Source organism: Micropterus dolomieu, linkage group LG02 (assembly GCF_021292245.1).
Source record: "Micropterus dolomieu isolate WLL.071019.BEF.003 ecotype Adirondacks linkage group LG02, ASM2129224v1, whole genome shotgun sequence".
NCBI lineage: Eukaryota > Metazoa > Chordata > Actinopteri > Centrarchiformes > Centrarchidae > Micropterus > Micropterus dolomieu.
In genome coordinates, this window is record NC_060151.1 from 21,746,324 (window position 1) to 21,763,968 (window position 17,645).

Sequence of the window (17,645 nt, forward strand, 5' to 3'; positions counted from 1 at the left end):
GTGCCCCTCTACAATAAATGTGGCAAATTTAAACTGGTAACATTCATTAACAACAACTGATGTGTGTGTAAATTTTTTTTACATGCAAACCAAACAACATGATACCTGTTTTTTTGAGTTGGGTAGAGATGTATATCTTATCTGCATTTTTCCAAATGCGTAGAACTGCCTTATCTTGTTACACATCCGCAAACTTTAAGCTACATTTGTGACAGTAAGGACCAGCTTCCTAGACAGGAATTAAGCTTAGACCATATCCTCTAAGTGGCCTTTCCAATCAGATTAACTCAAAATAGCTTTCTAATACATGGTTCAGAATAGTCCTAAATAAGTCTTGTTTTAATTGGACCGATTTCCTGAAAGAAGATTAAAGTTTGTCCAGGACTAAGTGGCTTAAATTACACCTCTAGTTTCTAGTCAGATTCATAGACAGTCAGTGGAAACAAAGAGAAAATGTGGATGATTCCAATGAAGTACTTTTTATGCCTCCATTGACTCATCTGTTTTTATACACGAGCACTTTCAGCCCAGGGCGACCGAGGGCGACGACAGATTCACCTCGTTACTGAGTTATTAAGACAGATGACTGAAATTTAGTTTCTTAGTCCAGGACTTTGTCTTTAAGAGGTAAACCTATTTTATAAAGTAATTTTTTAGGGCATGAACAACTATTTTTGATTTAAACCAAATCCTGGTTGTATTAAAACCCTTTTCAAGAAACTGCGCCTTTAGACTTGCTCCGATAAAATTTGCTTGCTTTTACTACTAAGATCTAGGCTACCCCATTATTAAGCTGTTACCAGAATTGTGCTTTTTTGAGTTGTTAATTAATGTTTCAATTCATTTCATAACATTTATATATTCTCCTCAAGATGATTGGATTCCAGGTCTGATCCTTATTTGGTCTGCACAATATTAAGATCCCCACCTTTCAAAGACAAGAGACATAGCTTTGGAGGACTGGTGATAGCTGCAGGCAGCGAGGTCTTGCTTTACCCCTTAAGTATAATTATGCGACGGCACAGGTTCATTATACTTTTCCTTTTTCTTTACCTCAGAGATTAGACCCCACACTGACACACAAACTCAAATTTTGGTCCTTGCAGAAAGCCTCTGATGAGCCTGCATCGATTTAAAGTCGGGATAACAAAGGCATTGCTATGTTTAATGGCTGTATCCAGAACTTTCCGAACGCTACATGAGCTCATTAACTGCAATTAGCTGGGTTTCACCTAATAAATGTTTTTGAAGCTCTCCCACCCACTGTGGCACACACTGTGTTATCTTCATGGATGCCAGGGTGTATTTTCTCCCTTTCAATTATCAGGCATCAGGGTCTCCTGGTGTATCCCCATAACAGTAAAAGTATTAAGTGGTTCTGAATAAAACTTTCAGCTGCCCATGGAGGATAAGCAAGGCACAAAAGTGGTGAATCATTTAACAATGTATGCATCAATTTGAAATGTATAAATTAATGAAAAAAATTAAATCTGTTTGGTTGTATTGTGGCAGCGCGGTGGTGCAGTGGTTAGCACTGTCGCCTCACAGCAAAAAGGTCGTGGGTTCCTCCCACCGACCAAAGTCATGCAGGCTAGGTGAATTGGTGTCCTTAGGTGTGAATGTGAGTGTGAGTGGTTGTTTGTCTATGTGTGGCCCTGCGATGGACTAGCGACCTGTCCAGGGTGTACCCCGCCTTTCGCCCGATGTAAACTCGGATTGGCTCCAGCCCCCCGCGAACCCTGTACACAGAATAAGCGGTCAACGATAGATGGATGGTTGTATTGTGGACTGTGTAATGAAAGTAAAAAAAATGTCAAAATGAAACTTGAAATAGTAACTTGTACGTAAAACTAACATTAAAAAGCTTGTTGTTGTTAATGCAGGTTGGCAACACTTTAAATAAGTAGTCTTTTTTAATATTTTAGTATGATACCACCAGGTAACCAGCAGAGACTCAAGAATTAGTCTGGCGCATACATGATGATAACCTTTAGAGGAGCTGGTAGGCTCATTTTGTTACTGTTAGTCAGAGACAGGGCTTGCTGCTTCCAGTCTTTGTGCTAAGCCAAGCTAAAAGTTGGTGGTTGCCTCCTATTTACTGCATGGACGTGAGAGTGGTATTGATCTTCTCATGATGACACCCAAACAGGCCTATTATTTTATGGTGCTCCTGCAATGCTGTTCAGTTGCAAATGACAACATTGACTGAATGACGCAGTACACATTTCAGTTATTTCCTCACCAGCTCTCTGCTTGAAACTTGTAATTGTTCAAAACATTTACCTATTTTACATATGACAGATACATTTGTTTGTCAGTGTTGCTGAGTTTGCAGAACTTTAAATTAGTGTGCTCTTGCCACCAAAACTGTCACATTTTCTTTTTTTGGCAGAGATGTTGATTTATTGGTGTTAGACAGCAAGAGGGAAGTGAGTTAAAAGAATTGGTCTTCCCACCACAAGGTTTTTGGCCTCTTAAATGACCCATCATGAGCTTTGTGAAGAGCAATCTGAAAAGTCCAATGAACCTGAGCGGTGACGCGTGCCCCAGGGGAGTGTTAGGCCTCCCTGCTGCTGATCTGTCTGACTGACCTAAAAACACCAAGTCTCAGAAAGTGCAATTCCCCAGAGCTATGTCTCATGTCTTCATGATTTCCTTTGACAATTGTGTTTTTATTCCTATCTGTTTGTGAGTAAGCCACTGTATGATTAGGAAAATGAATGTGGGTTCAAGCTTAAACATCGTAAATAGGCTTTCATGCAATTCATCTCCATAATGTCCATGGAGAATGTGAAAAGTCTCGATACCTTAAACTCCCCTGCAACTAATGAGCATATCTGAGGTATAGATTTAGAGTTGAATGAATACTATTGGATATGTAAGCTACTTTCACAAAATAGTTCTGAAATCTATCTATGATATCAAAGCTCATACAACAAATATAACAACAACCTCATTACAAAAAATATAGACTAGTGACATTTAGGATTAACTATCCATTAAATTCTAAAATATAGTTTAACTGAGACAGCATAGGGTTGCACAGTGACAGGATGTTCACCTCCCAGTTGGGAAACAGCAATAAGCTTCACTGTTTTCCTTTTTTTGTTCTCTTTTCATTTTGGTATAATTACTGAACAAACAATAACATTGGAAAAAATTCAAATATTGTAAACATTGTACTAGTACAAAAGCACATATCGCAAGACACGGTCAGGAAAACACCAATGCAGGCAGCGCTGAAGCTTTTACTCCTCTTCCATTGACTTCTCAATCTCCTTCAGCCTGCGGACAAACTCCTGAGCCTCCCTGTCTCCGATGCGAGCGTCTAGCATCCTCATGATTGGCTTCTCTGGAGGGGAGAGGAAACAGATGAGAGCAGTTCCTACAACTGACACAAATATCTGCAGATTGAATGGCTTTTCATGGTGTATTGGAGAAGTAATTGGAAACCCAAAGCTACACCCTCTGGTCTTCTAAGAAGCCAATATTATGTCCGTGTAAAACAAGAAGCCTGGAGGTATATGTACCGCTGGGTTTATTGCGAGACAGGTGGAGAATGACAGGCTGGACGGTCTTGCCGGCTGCTGAGGCGTTCGGTCTCCCTGGCCAGCAAAAGTCGCTGAGAGGAGCCACAGCTTCACCAGCAAAGTCGTTGGTGGACAGCCAGTCATAGTCCATCACAGTGAAGGTCAAACAGGCAAACCTATGTCTGTACTGTTCAGGACTGACATGGCTGGAAGACACAGGAACCAAACAAATCAGGCATAGAATATTTATTCATTCAAACCTTTATTTAATCTCAAAGAACCAGTGAGGTTGCCGTCATCTGCAATGATGTCGAGCTACATACCAATTAAAAATAAATTGGACAAACACAGATGAGAATGTAGAAAAAATCCGTTAAAATTGTTACACACTGAAGCTGGCAGATTTGTAATCATAGTTTTAAATAGTCCATAGGTTGGTAGAGTATTGATTTTTAGCATTTGTTTAAGATCATACCAAGTATTGGAGGCACTAAAGTAAAAGGCTGATATGCAAAAACAAGAAGAAAGAGAGGGGGAAAAAGGGAAGCAGGGAGATAGTACTCACAAGCAAAAGAGTTCGTCAAATACTGGGTGCAGTGTCTTAAGTTTCACTTGCGTGCGTTGACTCTTGGCCATAGGGAACAGGTGGTGAGGACACAGCTCCACTATGACAAATGGGTCACTCAGACCTGAGGAGGATCAGCAAAAGTGATTGAAAACTCAACTTTAAAGGTTCAGTGTGTAAAATTTAGTGGCATCTAGCGGTGCAAATTGCAACCAAATGTCCAGTCTACCACTGCTGCCTACCCTTTCAAAGAGCATAGGACAGCTACGGTGGCTGACACAGAACAAAAGGTGACATAAGATTGAAAATGTAAGCCAAGAGTGTGTAACGTTGATACTGTTTCTGCACCACCTAATAGATGTAGTTTACACCAACACAGACAAGGAAAACACATTAATTCTCTCTGTGATTATGGACCCTTGCCAAAACTGCCCACCAGCAATAATATCTGGCTCGCCGTCAGATTATGGTGCTTTGATAGCGGCAAAATATAAAGAAATAAATACTTTGATAGCGATGCTGAAATAGATCTCAGTCATGGCAGCAACAGTTACTCACATAATCACTTCCTTATTAGTGGTTTAGCCTACAAAATAAAAGCGTTAGAAGCTTGACTGCTGTAATGCTTTACTTGGAGTTGAATTGAGAGAGTCTGTAGCCCACTTGAACCACCTCTGAAAGAGCCTTCAGAAAACGTGATTCCTCTAAATGTCCTCGGCTTGCAGATACTGGGAAATGCAAAAGCGTCCGTAGGTTGATGGATGCGGATCAAACACCGAAACAAAAACACTGCAGCACATGCTGTAATGTCAGCCTGAGAAACAGTTGCTGCAGAATTCATTTCTTGAAGAGGGAAAGAAAAACTTGTCCCAAGGTGAGATCAAACACACAACCTTCAAGGTGAGAGTCCTATGCTTTACCAGCTGAGCTAACTGAACACTGTAACAATTGTTCAAAATTTTATGTCTTATATTTTCACCCACCATCTAACGGCTGAAAAATTGCACCAATGCAAAACTTATTTGCTAACCCCTGCTGTATATTATTACTTCTTCTTCTTCAAACGTACATATTCAACATAATGATAAGTGTCTGCACTACCTGAATTCTATCAGAAGTAGAACAAGAAGAACATAGTGACCAAACGCGCTCTGCAGCGCTGTTTGTCCATTTTGGGCTACTGTAGAAACATGACATGGAAGGTGGGAACTATGTGGGAATTATGTAGATAGAAATGGTTAATTCGAAGGTAGTAAAAACAGTCTTTATACACGGAAAAATATATGGATTTTATATTGCATTTCTGTCAATAGATCCTCAGAAATATTACACACTGGACATTTAAAACAACAATTTGTATTTTATTCTAAACTGTTTTACCGTTGGCATCCAGTGCAATGATATCTGCAGCATGCAGAATCTCCACCGTCAGTCTCTGCTCTGGAGCGTCATAGTAGCACTTCACACTGATCCGACCAAAACGGGTATGTTTGAGTGTTTTCTGAAACATTAAATGCAATTTTTATCACTGAGAATAAATATTATCAGCATGTAAATGTGCAGTAACATTGAAATTATGTTACAATATATGAAAAGCATATAAGCAACTCATTTAAAGTTTACCCCAGCAGAAAAAGGTGAAGGAATTATTCATTAAAAGAAGGATTTTTTTATCACTGCTCCAAAAAACAAACAACCAAACAAAAACCATGTTCAGCATATATCAGTTTACGTGTTGCATCAACTGACAGCATCTTGTTTTTCAAGTCTCCAGGAGAAGGCAGATTTTCAATGAGAGGTAAAACAACAGAAGACAGAGTGTTGTGCTGTCCAATCAATACACATCTGTCCACTTCACGGCTAAAATTAAATTGTCAGGCTGGTGAGCTGAAACATACCTGTTGGGAAATCTTCTCCAGATAGTACTGTTCAATCAGCTCAAAGGAGGAACATTTATTCAGCCTGAGCTCCTCATCCACAACCTAAAGCAGCACAAGTATGATCAGAAAGAGACAGAAAAAGATAAATGGCATCTTAGCCAGGAGGACCTTCATCCTAAATAAAATGGCAAAACATCCTACCTTGTAGTCTCCACTCTTCATGTCTTCCAGGGAAAGACCCTCTCCCTTGACGTGGAAGAACTGCAACAGGGTCTGAAGAATTAAGTAAAAACAATATAATTTATTTATAAAAATAAATATTAAAGAAATCTTCAATTACATGAACATTTTAAGCATAAGTACTTCATTTCCTGCATTCTGGTGAATTTTCTGTATCAATTTCTGCCTTTATGTGTCTTCCTTTATGTACAGTAAAAGGAACAAAATTCAGGCGGCATATGTCAATTCAAAATATAAAAATAGAATAGAATATAATGCAGTAAGCTTCTCAGGCATTCTGGATATGTTGTTCCTGTACATCAATCAGCATAAATCTCACCACAAATCCACATAAATGTTAACTTCAGCACCTCTGATAAATTGCAGCTCACAGTCTCAAACAGAGCAAGTTTGCGCCTTAGTTCATCATGAGACAGCTTTTCACCTCACGAGAAATATCGTCCAGTTTTAATATCGACCTAGTGGTAGGAGATCTTATCACACCCTTATTGTTCACACAAACAGCATGAAACCTCTGAAACCTCTGGCAGGCATACAAGATATCTGTCTGCCAAACTCACTCGTGTAGCATGCCATGACATTTCAGGCAAATCTGTCAATTCTCTGCCAGCTGCTCAAATGGGCATTAGAATATACAGTAGCTCCCACATTGTCATTCATGAAGGAACACTTTGGTGCTACTTCCTAGTGACTTCATAAATATCTAATATATACTAATGATTGCAAGGCAGCAGGCACACTGAGCTAATTAAAGGATGATGGTAACAGTAGAGATTATAATCTTTACAGAGTTGACACGTCATTTTAAGCAGACTACTCTTTTTAGTGGCAGACTGGATATAGAGTAACCACTGACCTCCACTGTGTACTGAAAGCGGTTGTAGAACTCAACCTGAACACCCCTGTTTTCTGCGACCGCATCCAGGATCATCCGCAGCAGCAGCTCCCACATGCTTTGAAGAACTCTACGAGGCAGCAGACGCAATGAGACTCTCACACACTCTTCCAATTACACCGCTGTACCCTCACTTGGCCTCATGCATGTTTTCACAGATGATTGCTTGATAATGATAAGTTGTAACACAAAACATGTCTGAGGAGTATTATTATTATGGCAAAGCTTACATTCATACACAGTCGCAGCATATTATTTGCTGTCAGAGTTTTCACCTGGTACTATGAAATAAATTAAATCTTATTCACAGAAGAGGGAACTGTGAGTATGGTTATGTAACTTGACATAAATGTCTGTTATGAAGTTCACGTTCCACAAAAGTCATTTCCGGCTGGCATTTGTTCTGGTCAAATGCATGCTGATGATGTAGTGTTTTATGTGTATGCAAAAATAGGCAACAGACTGGACAGGGGCACATTTCAAGCTGGCTTTTCTTTTTTTGCAAGATTTGCTGTATGTACCTACTGCAAATATACACAGTATACATAAAATACATGTATTCTGCGCCACATGTGCCTGTTGTGAGTTTATATCCTGAATTCTGTCGTGTTTGTGTTTTATAATTTGATCCTGAATGTGTTAAAATGTTATCATTAGTGGCACAGACATACCAGGTGGAAGCAATTAAGCAGACTATGGCACAGTTATAGCTCAGAATAGTTATTAAAATTAATGTGTGTTGTCCCTGTAAAACAAGTCATAGAGAGGAGGAGAAAGTAATTACCTAGTCAGATTCTCTTTCACAAGATTTTCAGTGAGGATGACCATAGTGTCTTGTAAGTATTTCATAAGAGGAGACACAGCCTGGAAGAATGTCACATTAACACTCGTTACATTAGTTACGTTAAATACTGTGGCTACAAACAACACAGATAATGCTGCAGAAAACCACTACCAGGCCTTACATCATCATTGTTGATGGAGTCTGGAGACAGGCTGATGTGCTGGATGTACCTCCGCAGCTCAGGCAGCATCTGCACAAAAATATTCTCTCACACTTGTACATACAAGCGTGTATGTATATATGTACACATGTGCATAATGCTTATACAGATACAAAAAGTAACACAATTTCACAAATACTTTACATATACAAAATGGTGCATAATGTGTCCTCTGCACGCCATAACAGCAGCAATGGGTCATAAGACAGGACAAAATTTACTGACCACTAGACTCCCATGATGGCTACATTTGATGCAAACTTCCAAATTACATATGAGATAAAATTCAGGTATGGTTACAAAATGTATTTCTAATAGTATAGTTTCTAATTCCACACTGAAGTTAAACACATCGTAGTTCAGTGAAAACCCCATATCGTCATTATGTCAATTCTTGTTAAGTCTTTCATTTGGCAATGGACATGACTTGTTCTCCAATCTGTACAGTGTTATTTTTTCAACATATTTCATAAAGAAACCTCACACTTTGGAGGTTTATCAATTCCCAAGCATAAAAAGGTTACAATTTATGTGCCTCATGTGTCATACTAGTAGTTGATCTGCAGGTACTCATGCTCTGTTTATGGCACCTTGTCTGTGAGCAGTGTGATGAGACGTTTGGCTTCTCTCTGCAGGTCCATGTCCATGTTAAACAGCTGCCCATTGAGAGCCTTGTACACCTGCTCCTTCCCCTCCATGCCACAGGACTCCTCCATGGCCCGCTCCACACCCAGCCAGTCAAGGTCACGCGGCAGGTGACCCAGGAAAACGCGCACATGCTCTGTGTTGTTCAGGGCAATGCAGAGCTAGCAGAAAGCGAGGAGGAGCAGAAGAGGAGAAACAGAGGGTGGAGGTGGAGAAACAAAGAAGGAAAAGAAGCAGGGCTACAGAGAAGTGGAGGGATGGGGTGCGAGTGTAAATGATTGACGACTATGAGAGGCAACTGCTTTGTTTTTGAGTTAACATATCTGATCTCCTGCTGAACCCTTTTGTGTTGCCAGGGAGAACACTTGCTGACATTTGCGTCCCAAGTCATTGTATGCACTCCCCCAGTTCTGTCTAGTTACAGGCGTTACCTGCACTGTGAAGCTCTTGTGGTCTCGGCCCAGCTGGTTCCTCTCAATCTTGCGTGTCATCATCTCTGAGTAGCACACAGCTTCGCTGCAGAAATTCTGTGATAGATAGGGCACAAAGGACACAAATGCCGGTAAAAATCTTATAAATCCTGTGAGTATGTATGTGAGTCTGAGTGTTGCAACAGTGGATATCAGACTCACGTCTGTCAAACGAGTGATAAAGATGAAGGCCCCCGCAGAGTCTGGCCAGGACAGCTGGAGCCAGATCTCGCGTACCTGGCTGAAGCATGTTGTCACTTCCACTGCTGAGGAGCTGTGTTTGGCCAGCTGCACAGGCTCGAGCTGCTCACATAAGAACACAGCAAGCAACAAAGATGCTTTGATAAAAGTGCATAGTGTGTAAATAAAACATAAACAAACAAAAATATAAGCCAATATTTAAATATATATATATAGTTTACAAAAGATTTGTGTCTATAATATATATATATATATATATATATATATATATACATACAATACAAGAGATATTTATAAGCAAATATAGTAAACGTACAAAGTGCCCTCATATCTGTTGACAACTACATCATAGTGTGTTATAATATGATATGAATCTGTATTAAATTTTTATATAATGCTTATCAAATTCTTAATAAAAATAACACAATAGAAGTTACTATAGAGCGCCATCAATACATTATCTAATAACCTGCTGAATGCAGTCCAGCTCATAGTTGTATGCCACGAAAGACCAACTTACAGTTTTTTCATTGCATTATTTCATAATTTCAAGGGCAGAAGACTCTCACCTTGTCCGTTTCCACGGCTTTACGAATTCTGTCACAGGATCTGTCATGAACAATCTGCAGCCACTTATGAATCGAGGACTTAAACCAGTTGTGAAAGCCTGTCAAGGCCAACATTTTAGCATCCCTGTAAGAAAAGAAGTCATTTTTAATAAATTCAAAGCTGAAGAAAAGGTTGAAGTCTCATCTTCTCGCTGACATTTCAAACAAATAAACACCCGTCAGAGCCTGTTACGCTGCTTTATGAAAAGTCATTAGAGTCAAACTGATAACCAACTTGAGAGGAAGAAACTCCCGAAAGCCTTTGAGGATTTTCAAGGACATGAAGAGCTCAAAGATGGTCTCTCCCATTGTCTGAGTCAGTCTGGAGCTCTCCTGCTCCATAGTCCCACAAACCCGCTCCATCGCTACATTTACATCATCAGCAACCTGAAGAATGAAAGAATATGCCTACCTGGGTCAAAGTCAGCAACACCAATACTGTATAACTAAAAAAATACTTCACAATTACATTTCACAGAATTTTCAGTGATATACCTGTTTCTCCAACTGTCTGTATGCTATGCTGAAGAAATCTATTTTCACTGCACTGTGGGAACAAACAAACAAATGATGGAATGGCACCAGTTCAATATTAACTAATGCAAATCAATGTTTCTGTGTCAGCATAACATTTCCACACTGTTTTTTTTTTGGTTGATGAGATGGACAGCATTAATATTTACCTGTAGAAGAGTTTGTTGTATGTGTTCTGGGCTCTCTGTACATCTGCACACACAGCATCAACCACCTGAACCAGATTCTTCAGCTGCTCCTCCAGAGTCTACATTGTCATGCACAATGAACAACATCCTGAAAATGAACTCTCAATCCACAGTCAGTAAAATTAGAAGATGTAATGATTTCTATAATTCAGACTTATATTAATCGGTATAAACTTACCCCGTCCTCTGGTTTATATCGTGCAATTAAGCTCTCGTACCACTCCGCAGTCCCTTTCTGTTGAAATAATTTACACAAATTAAGGAGAATAAATGGATTAATTTAAGCTGCAGTAGGGAATTCTTTTACTAATAACTTTTTGTCATATTTGCTAAAACCTTACAACACTAGTATAAGAGTAATCTGTAATAAAATCTCGTTCATCTGGCTCCTCCTCATGCTCCAAAAGGCATTTGCAAGAATCCAACGCTCTCCAATCAAAACAGCCAATCAGAGCCAGGAGGAGTCTCTAATGCAGTGTCAATTACTGCTCATAATGTAAAAGATGTGTATGAACATGTCCCAGTTCCACGCAGCGCTTCTGCCACATTATGTTTGATGCCATGGAGTTCGTATTGACAAAGTGACAAGTGACAAAGAGGCATGGCGACAAACAGTGGGGAAAACTTTTGAGGGGGGGCAGTGATGTACTAGCCTCTCCTCCCACTGCTAGATGTTGTCGCAGCTGCCTCTGAACCCTGAGGTGCTCTTCCCCGTGAAGTGTTGGAGGGGCATCTTTGAGAAGATGAGTCAAACCAAGAGCGAGCGGAGTTTTGGCGAGACTCTCGCTGTTGACAGTGAGCCCTACGTGAGATGAGGTTTCTCAGCAACCAGCTTGTGGATTTGGTGGGAGGAGTTTAGCGGAAGGATATGAGCAGGCCGAAAGAGATGTGGAAGGTTTTGCACTGAATGGCCAATTGTAGCCGACTGCTGCATAGGGGTGGCTGTGGCTAAGGAGATGGAGCTGGTTGCTTGATAATTGAAAGATCAGCGGTTCGATCCCTGGCTCCTCCAGGCTGCATAGAAAAGTGTACTTGGGCTAGATACTGAACCCTGAATTGCCCATGGTGGCTCTTCCACCAGTGTACAAAATTTGTGTGAAATGTTAGTTTCTGTATGAGCACTTTGGCTAAGTGTGTGGAAAGGCACTATATGGAGCCTTTATATTTAAAGCTGTCCTGTGCAGTATTTGATGTTGTTTACATGCAGATTTTCTTACTGAAACAAACACATGTATCCTTAAAGCTTATATTTTTAAATACGTTTACTACTACATAAAATGCTTCATTTGCAGCCAATCTTTTTCTGGTCTTCTTTTCCTCTTTTCTCGGTACATTGCTGCTTTAACACCAGCAATGACACCAACAGCTATACAGTACATTTTAATCGGTAGAAAGGTGCATCAAGTCTCTTTTTTCAAGATGTACATGTGTGTCCTTGAGAGCAGTCTGCTTTTATGCATTACAAACTATATGGGGGCATTCTTATACAGTACTTTACCTCGACTGGTCACTAACTCTACAGAGTACCTTTAAGTGAACTTTTTTGTAGCGCACTTTCATTCTTACCTTGATAGCAGTAGTGATGTCCAAATGCAGTTCATTGCGAAGAGGACACACAGTCTTAAAGGCCCGCATGTTTTGCATGTAGCCAATCCCCCTGGCATACACAGACATTGAAAAGCCAATTACAGTACAAGACTGCTTTCAGGTCATGAAATTGCATCATTCACATCATTCATGAACATATTGTTAAAATGAAACAAAATTATTTCCACTCTAATTGTATGCCGGATCCTGCATCATCTGTGCGGGAGAGGAAAGATGCAACTTTAACTGTTAGATGAGTCACTCTGTGTGTGTTTGTGTGTGTGTGTTTCTGAGGTGTAGAAAAGATCTCCCTCGAGGTGTTGATCACTGAACAGAGCTGGACTTCTTACTGGGGAAGTTTCTATTAAAAAAAACCAGTCTCCTTCAAATTAGTGTGACATAGCAACATGAACTGCAATAATTAGCTGATTTTAATGGCTGACATTTACGTGGAATAGACTCCCTAATTTGGTGCATTTCCTTACTTCCTTCTTTTGTGTGATGGTAACTTGAAGCTAAGGCCAAAGGATGGCGCATCTCTGCAATACCGACCAGATTGCAATCAAATTTAGTACCGATATCCAGGGTCTTGCATGGATTGCTTCTCATGATTTTATGGACACCTCTTGGGCAACACATTGGTCAATGACAATGTGTCTAAAAATGAATGCCTGGATTTCATGAAGCTGTGGAGATTCATGTTCCACATGCACATAAGCGATATTCAAATCTATAATATATATAATATAATATCATATAGGGAATAATACATGTTACGGTAAAAATAGGTAAGTTATTGCTTATGACCACAATATGTTGGCAGCTACTTTATACAACAAAATTGGTGGTCAGGAACAAATGTTTACATTCTTTTATTTGAAATGAGTAATGAGCAATGATTAGGATATTTCTGTTTGAGTAAGGAGCCCAACACTGCTTCCTCCACAGAGTATGGCTGACTGGTTGAAGTCCCTCTGTGTCAGCTGAGGTGAGATGTTGAGCGTGTTCCTGGTATGGTAGCACAGGCGAGTGCGTGATGTAATGTGATGGCAGTGTGACTTTACCTCAGCATGAGCTCGTAGCGCGTAATGGCAGCGGCGCTGGTGCAGGGGAAAACCTGACGCATGTTCTTCATCAGGCACAGGCAGTGCTCTGTGTACAGCCTGAAGCTGTCTGACAGCTGCCTCTCCTGGACACAGGAAGGGCCCTCAGTTATAGCTTCAAGTACACTGGCAGTGAGACATTTTTGGCTTAACCAAAAACCTTGATGAATGTCAGTGAAGAGCTGAGCTAATGAGGTGACTGTTTCCAGATGATGAACGTTTATTTCCTATTAAAACGGCGATGGCAGAGAACCTACCAGGTCGCCCCTCACAGCGGTGGGGTCCCACTCTGCATCGATGGTCCTCAGGAGCCGAAGCAGCAGGGAGTAGCACACCCTCTGGGTCCGATGGTGGCTACTGTAGCACTGCCAGCGACTGTGTTAAAAAACAAAATATGCACCTTTTACCTGATGCTAAAGCTTTCATATTGGATTTGATCAATTTTATTCCTCCATTAATACTCACATTATGGCCTGCTGGAGAGGTGAGAGATCAGTTTGCACAGCGTGGTGAGTCAGCACAGTCCATGCTGGGGGGCAAACCTGCCCATTCCAGTTGTAGGGCTCTCTCTATAATTATATGAGGTAGATTAGCACATGTCATTTCGATCATATTTAGAAGAATCTATATGCACTCACCAAAATCTTTTATTTCGCTAAATGGCACACAGTCAACGAATAATGCAAAATATAAACATTTACTATAAACTAAAATTAAAATTAGAAACCTAAATAAGAGTTTTTTGGTTTTTTGTTTTTACAAATCCAGACTGGAATCAGATAAACACATTTTTTTCAATCCAGAGTTCAACCACATTGAACTGGTGGTTCTGTCTGGCTGCTGAAATATGAGCTGTTCTTTCTGTAAGTCATATTCAGAGTCCAGCTACTCTGACTGCAACACGGAACAGACTTTGTACATCAACCGCCACATCAGCAACTGAGGCATTGTGAAGTACAAGAAAGTATGCGCTTTGCTGTTCAGTTCATACTGCAATTTACTATTTAGTTTTTTACACTAGAGTAAATCAACTCCAGTGAGTCAGAACAACACCTAATCATTTCAAATCACATTTAGTGGCCCCTAGAGGCCGTGCTGTTGGTGGCTTGTCCCAACCGACAGGCCAAGCAAGCGACTAATCTAACAAACTAAGTGAAATGATAATACATGAGTGAAATGATTAAAAGCAGACAACAAACAATTAAAAAGTGACTGAAGTAAACACTGTTGCATTAGAGTACATCACTGCCCCAAATCAAAAATAGCTTTATCATCAAAGTTGCTTTTAATAAATATCTGTAAGAAACTCACCTTAACATGAGCGTGCTCATACTCCACAATCTGACACAGCAATTTCTTGTGAATGGATACATTTGAGTCTTTCTTAGACAAAGCTGTGTCCCTCTGACAGAAAAAAAGAGTTTTAAAAGGTATAATTCTTCATATCCTACACAAGAGGATTATACTGTATACTGAATTAGTGTTATACCATACAGACCTGGCAGGTGAAGAGCTTAAGTATCAGGTGACATTCTCCCTGAACTTTAGACGTACTCGATCGAGGCTCCAGCTTAAACCAGGTGTCATAGCCGACAACTGGGATCTCCTGCAAAAAGGAAATCAGCCAGATTAACGGCATTCCCACACATCCAGGGAAATCCTTCACCTTGTAACCTTCGGGGGGAATCTATTTGTGGTTGTGTTCAATTTCTCACAGTGCCTCATCACCCCTGACTAACGAGAGTTTGTTTTGAACTTTTACACTTTGAACACTCACATTCAAAGGGATGTTGATGCATCCGAGAAAGTCATCGGCGTTCTCCTCTGAGCCAGATGATGCGGATCCATTAGCACGCACTGACTTTGCTATCTGCTTGAAATACCTGACAAGGAAAAGCACAGTGCGAGGAGGAAAAAAATTCCTTTTTTTGTCACAGTTTGAATTCATGTTTAATTGTACTGTGAGAGCTATAATCTAACAGTTTTATTTTTTAGGCATTTGGCCAATGCTGTGTCCACTTTGACTTACAATTAGAGCATCAGCAGAATGAGTTTAATTTCCTAATGAAAGTTGGCTATTACTCAGATGAAAAGTGCATTTTCCACCGCAGAATTATGACCCTTCTCTCCATTGGTTGTGATTGACATTCCCAGGTTTTCATTAGACATGCCTGCTATTAATAAGTATGCTCATGACACGGCTGAACTCTTTGCGTTCTCTGTGTGCCCAGGTTTATTGGCACCGGGCTATCCTGTATGTCAGTCTTTCTTTATGGTTAAAAGACAAAGACCAGATGATCACCTTAAAATAACAAGCAAGTTGGTGTCAGTATATTTAACACATGTAATTAATCTAGGCATCTTCACTCATTATCTGCAACTTTTGGCTTAATTGATATGGAAATTACCCCTTTGATTGACAGGTTGAATGACTCATCTATTCACTGCCACAATGTCAACTGGATGAATAAATGAATTACCAACTTATATAACTGTGCTCAAAATCTTGATTAGTGATTGCACTTTATCGCTTAAAAAAAATTGAATAACACAGCTAAAGGGATAAACACTTTTTTATTAAGTTACATTAAACTTTATTACATTAATAGTAACTAATAAATTGGAAAAACACAGCTTATTCTACCTTCCCATTCCTCGAAGTCCACTGACTTCATTAAGCTTTTTGCAGGCCTCAGCAACAGACACATCATCGTCATGATCCCTGAATAATAAAAAAAAGGATAATTCAGAGGTTATTACAACCTCTCATCTCCCGCAAGAACATGCTTCATTATCTTTGCACAGCGAATAACAGAACGGAGAAGTGAAGGAGATCTACAATCAAGACCCATTGTAGTTCAAGAAGCACATTAGATCCACTCAACTTTTACTGGAGTCAAGAGTCAGCTCTTAGCAGAGCTTTGACCAGAGGAGGGAAACACTTCTAAAACAGCTGACAAACATTTAAATTATTCTAATTTCATGAAAATCATTAGAAAAAAATCCTCTTTGTCCTGTAGCATGGTGGAATTAAAGGTGTTGCTGCGATCTAATCTTACCATATGTCAAGATGTAAGAGGTCATTGTGGGCATCATCTATTTCACTGTGAAAAAAGCCAAAAAACACAAACAAAACAACAACAAAAAAGAAACAGGAAAGTATTTAATTAAATTGTCATCTCCATGAGTAAATACAGACAAAAACACCTCAATCCTTTAGTGATCCTTCCACAGAGATGACAACGTGCTGCACTGGTCACATAACTAACAGCTTTGGCGTTAGTGTGAAACAAATGAAACTGTGAATTCTGCACCTCACACATATCACCATGTCCAGTGCTCTGATGAAAGTTAAACTGTTGTACTCACAACACAAAGTGCTCGTTCCACACTGGGTTGAGAGTCTCTGGTTTGACCTCAGTCACCTGGATACACTTGGCAGGTAACACCTCCTTGGTGCTGGAGCGTTTCTCCAGCTTCTCCTTCCTCTTCCTGAAGCTGAACTTTCTCTCCTTCTTCTCCTCCACCTCCCGCGGGCTCTGGCCCACTAGGATTCCCAGCATGCAGTAGGGGTCGCTATACCCTGACGGTGACACATTGAAAGAAGGTTATCACACACATGAAGCTGCTTATATCACCCTGAGAAGTGAAGGAGATCTTCAATCAAGGTATATCAACAGCAGCCTTGGGGCCATTTGTGATTACAATCAGTGTTGTGTTTTGGTAAAGTTCTCATCAGTGTAAAGAGGTTGACAGTGGGGCATGTTTGAGATTAATTTCACCTTGCATGGAAAGTGGACACGAGTAGTCTTCAGTGGTCGGGGGAAAGACAAACTATAAGAACTATAAAGGATGTCCAATATTTGACAGATTGTGAGACTGCTTTCACACAACTGACATTGTATGTGTGATAGGAGGACGCATACAACGTGGTCTTATATACATACAGTAAATATTATATATTTATTTTAACATTTTTTTCATAGCAGTTAGTTAGTTTCATGTAAATAACCTGTCCACCCCAACCTTAACTACTAACACCCTCGCATTATGCAGCTGTCATATAATCAGTTCTGCTCGAGGTTTGTAACTGTTAAAATTCGCCAAGGGGTTGCTCATGATGGGAATATTTGAGTAAATAATATTACAAAGAGCACGGTCTAGACCTACTCTATATGGAAAGTGCAATGAGATA

At 40.0% G+C, this 17,645-nt stretch overlaps 1 protein-coding gene across 1 annotated transcript in view; it reads right to left on the bottom strand.

Moving 5' to 3' along the window:
- Window positions 1–3,248: 3,248 nt before the first annotated feature.
- baiap3 (BAI1 associated protein 3) overlaps window positions 3,249–17,645 on the bottom strand; it is a 34,717-nt gene continuing 20,320 nt past the window's right edge. Inside the window, exons 8-34 of the mRNA XM_046033238.1 lie at window positions 16,820–17,033; window positions 16,510–16,554; window positions 16,095–16,172; window positions 15,228–15,333; window positions 14,949–15,056; window positions 14,762–14,854; window positions 13,916–14,019; window positions 13,708–13,825; window positions 13,412–13,536; window positions 12,327–12,417; window positions 10,939–10,995; window positions 10,722–10,819; window positions 10,534–10,585; window positions 10,274–10,425; window positions 10,000–10,123; window positions 9,392–9,532; window positions 9,191–9,286; window positions 8,705–8,920; window positions 8,076–8,144; window positions 7,895–7,974; window positions 7,072–7,180; window positions 6,177–6,248; window positions 5,994–6,077; window positions 5,476–5,596; window positions 4,096–4,219; window positions 3,531–3,736; window positions 3,249–3,352 (exon numbers count right to left, since the gene is read on the bottom strand). Coding sequence (XP_045889194.1) covers window positions 3,249–3,352; window positions 3,531–3,736; window positions 4,096–4,219; window positions 5,476–5,596; window positions 5,994–6,077; window positions 6,177–6,248; window positions 7,072–7,180; window positions 7,895–7,974; window positions 8,076–8,144; window positions 8,705–8,920; window positions 9,191–9,286; window positions 9,392–9,532; window positions 10,000–10,123; window positions 10,274–10,425; window positions 10,534–10,585; window positions 10,722–10,819; window positions 10,939–10,995; window positions 12,327–12,417; window positions 13,412–13,536; window positions 13,708–13,825; window positions 13,916–14,019; window positions 14,762–14,854; window positions 14,949–15,056; window positions 15,228–15,333; window positions 16,095–16,172; window positions 16,510–16,554; window positions 16,820–17,033 — 2,987 coding nt within the window. The remainder of the gene's footprint in view (window positions 3,353–3,530; window positions 3,737–4,095; window positions 4,220–5,475; window positions 5,597–5,993; window positions 6,078–6,176; window positions 6,249–7,071; window positions 7,181–7,894; window positions 7,975–8,075; window positions 8,145–8,704; window positions 8,921–9,190; window positions 9,287–9,391; window positions 9,533–9,999; window positions 10,124–10,273; window positions 10,426–10,533; window positions 10,586–10,721; window positions 10,820–10,938; window positions 10,996–12,326; window positions 12,418–13,411; window positions 13,537–13,707; window positions 13,826–13,915; window positions 14,020–14,761; window positions 14,855–14,948; window positions 15,057–15,227; window positions 15,334–16,094; window positions 16,173–16,509; window positions 16,555–16,819; window positions 17,034–17,645) is intronic.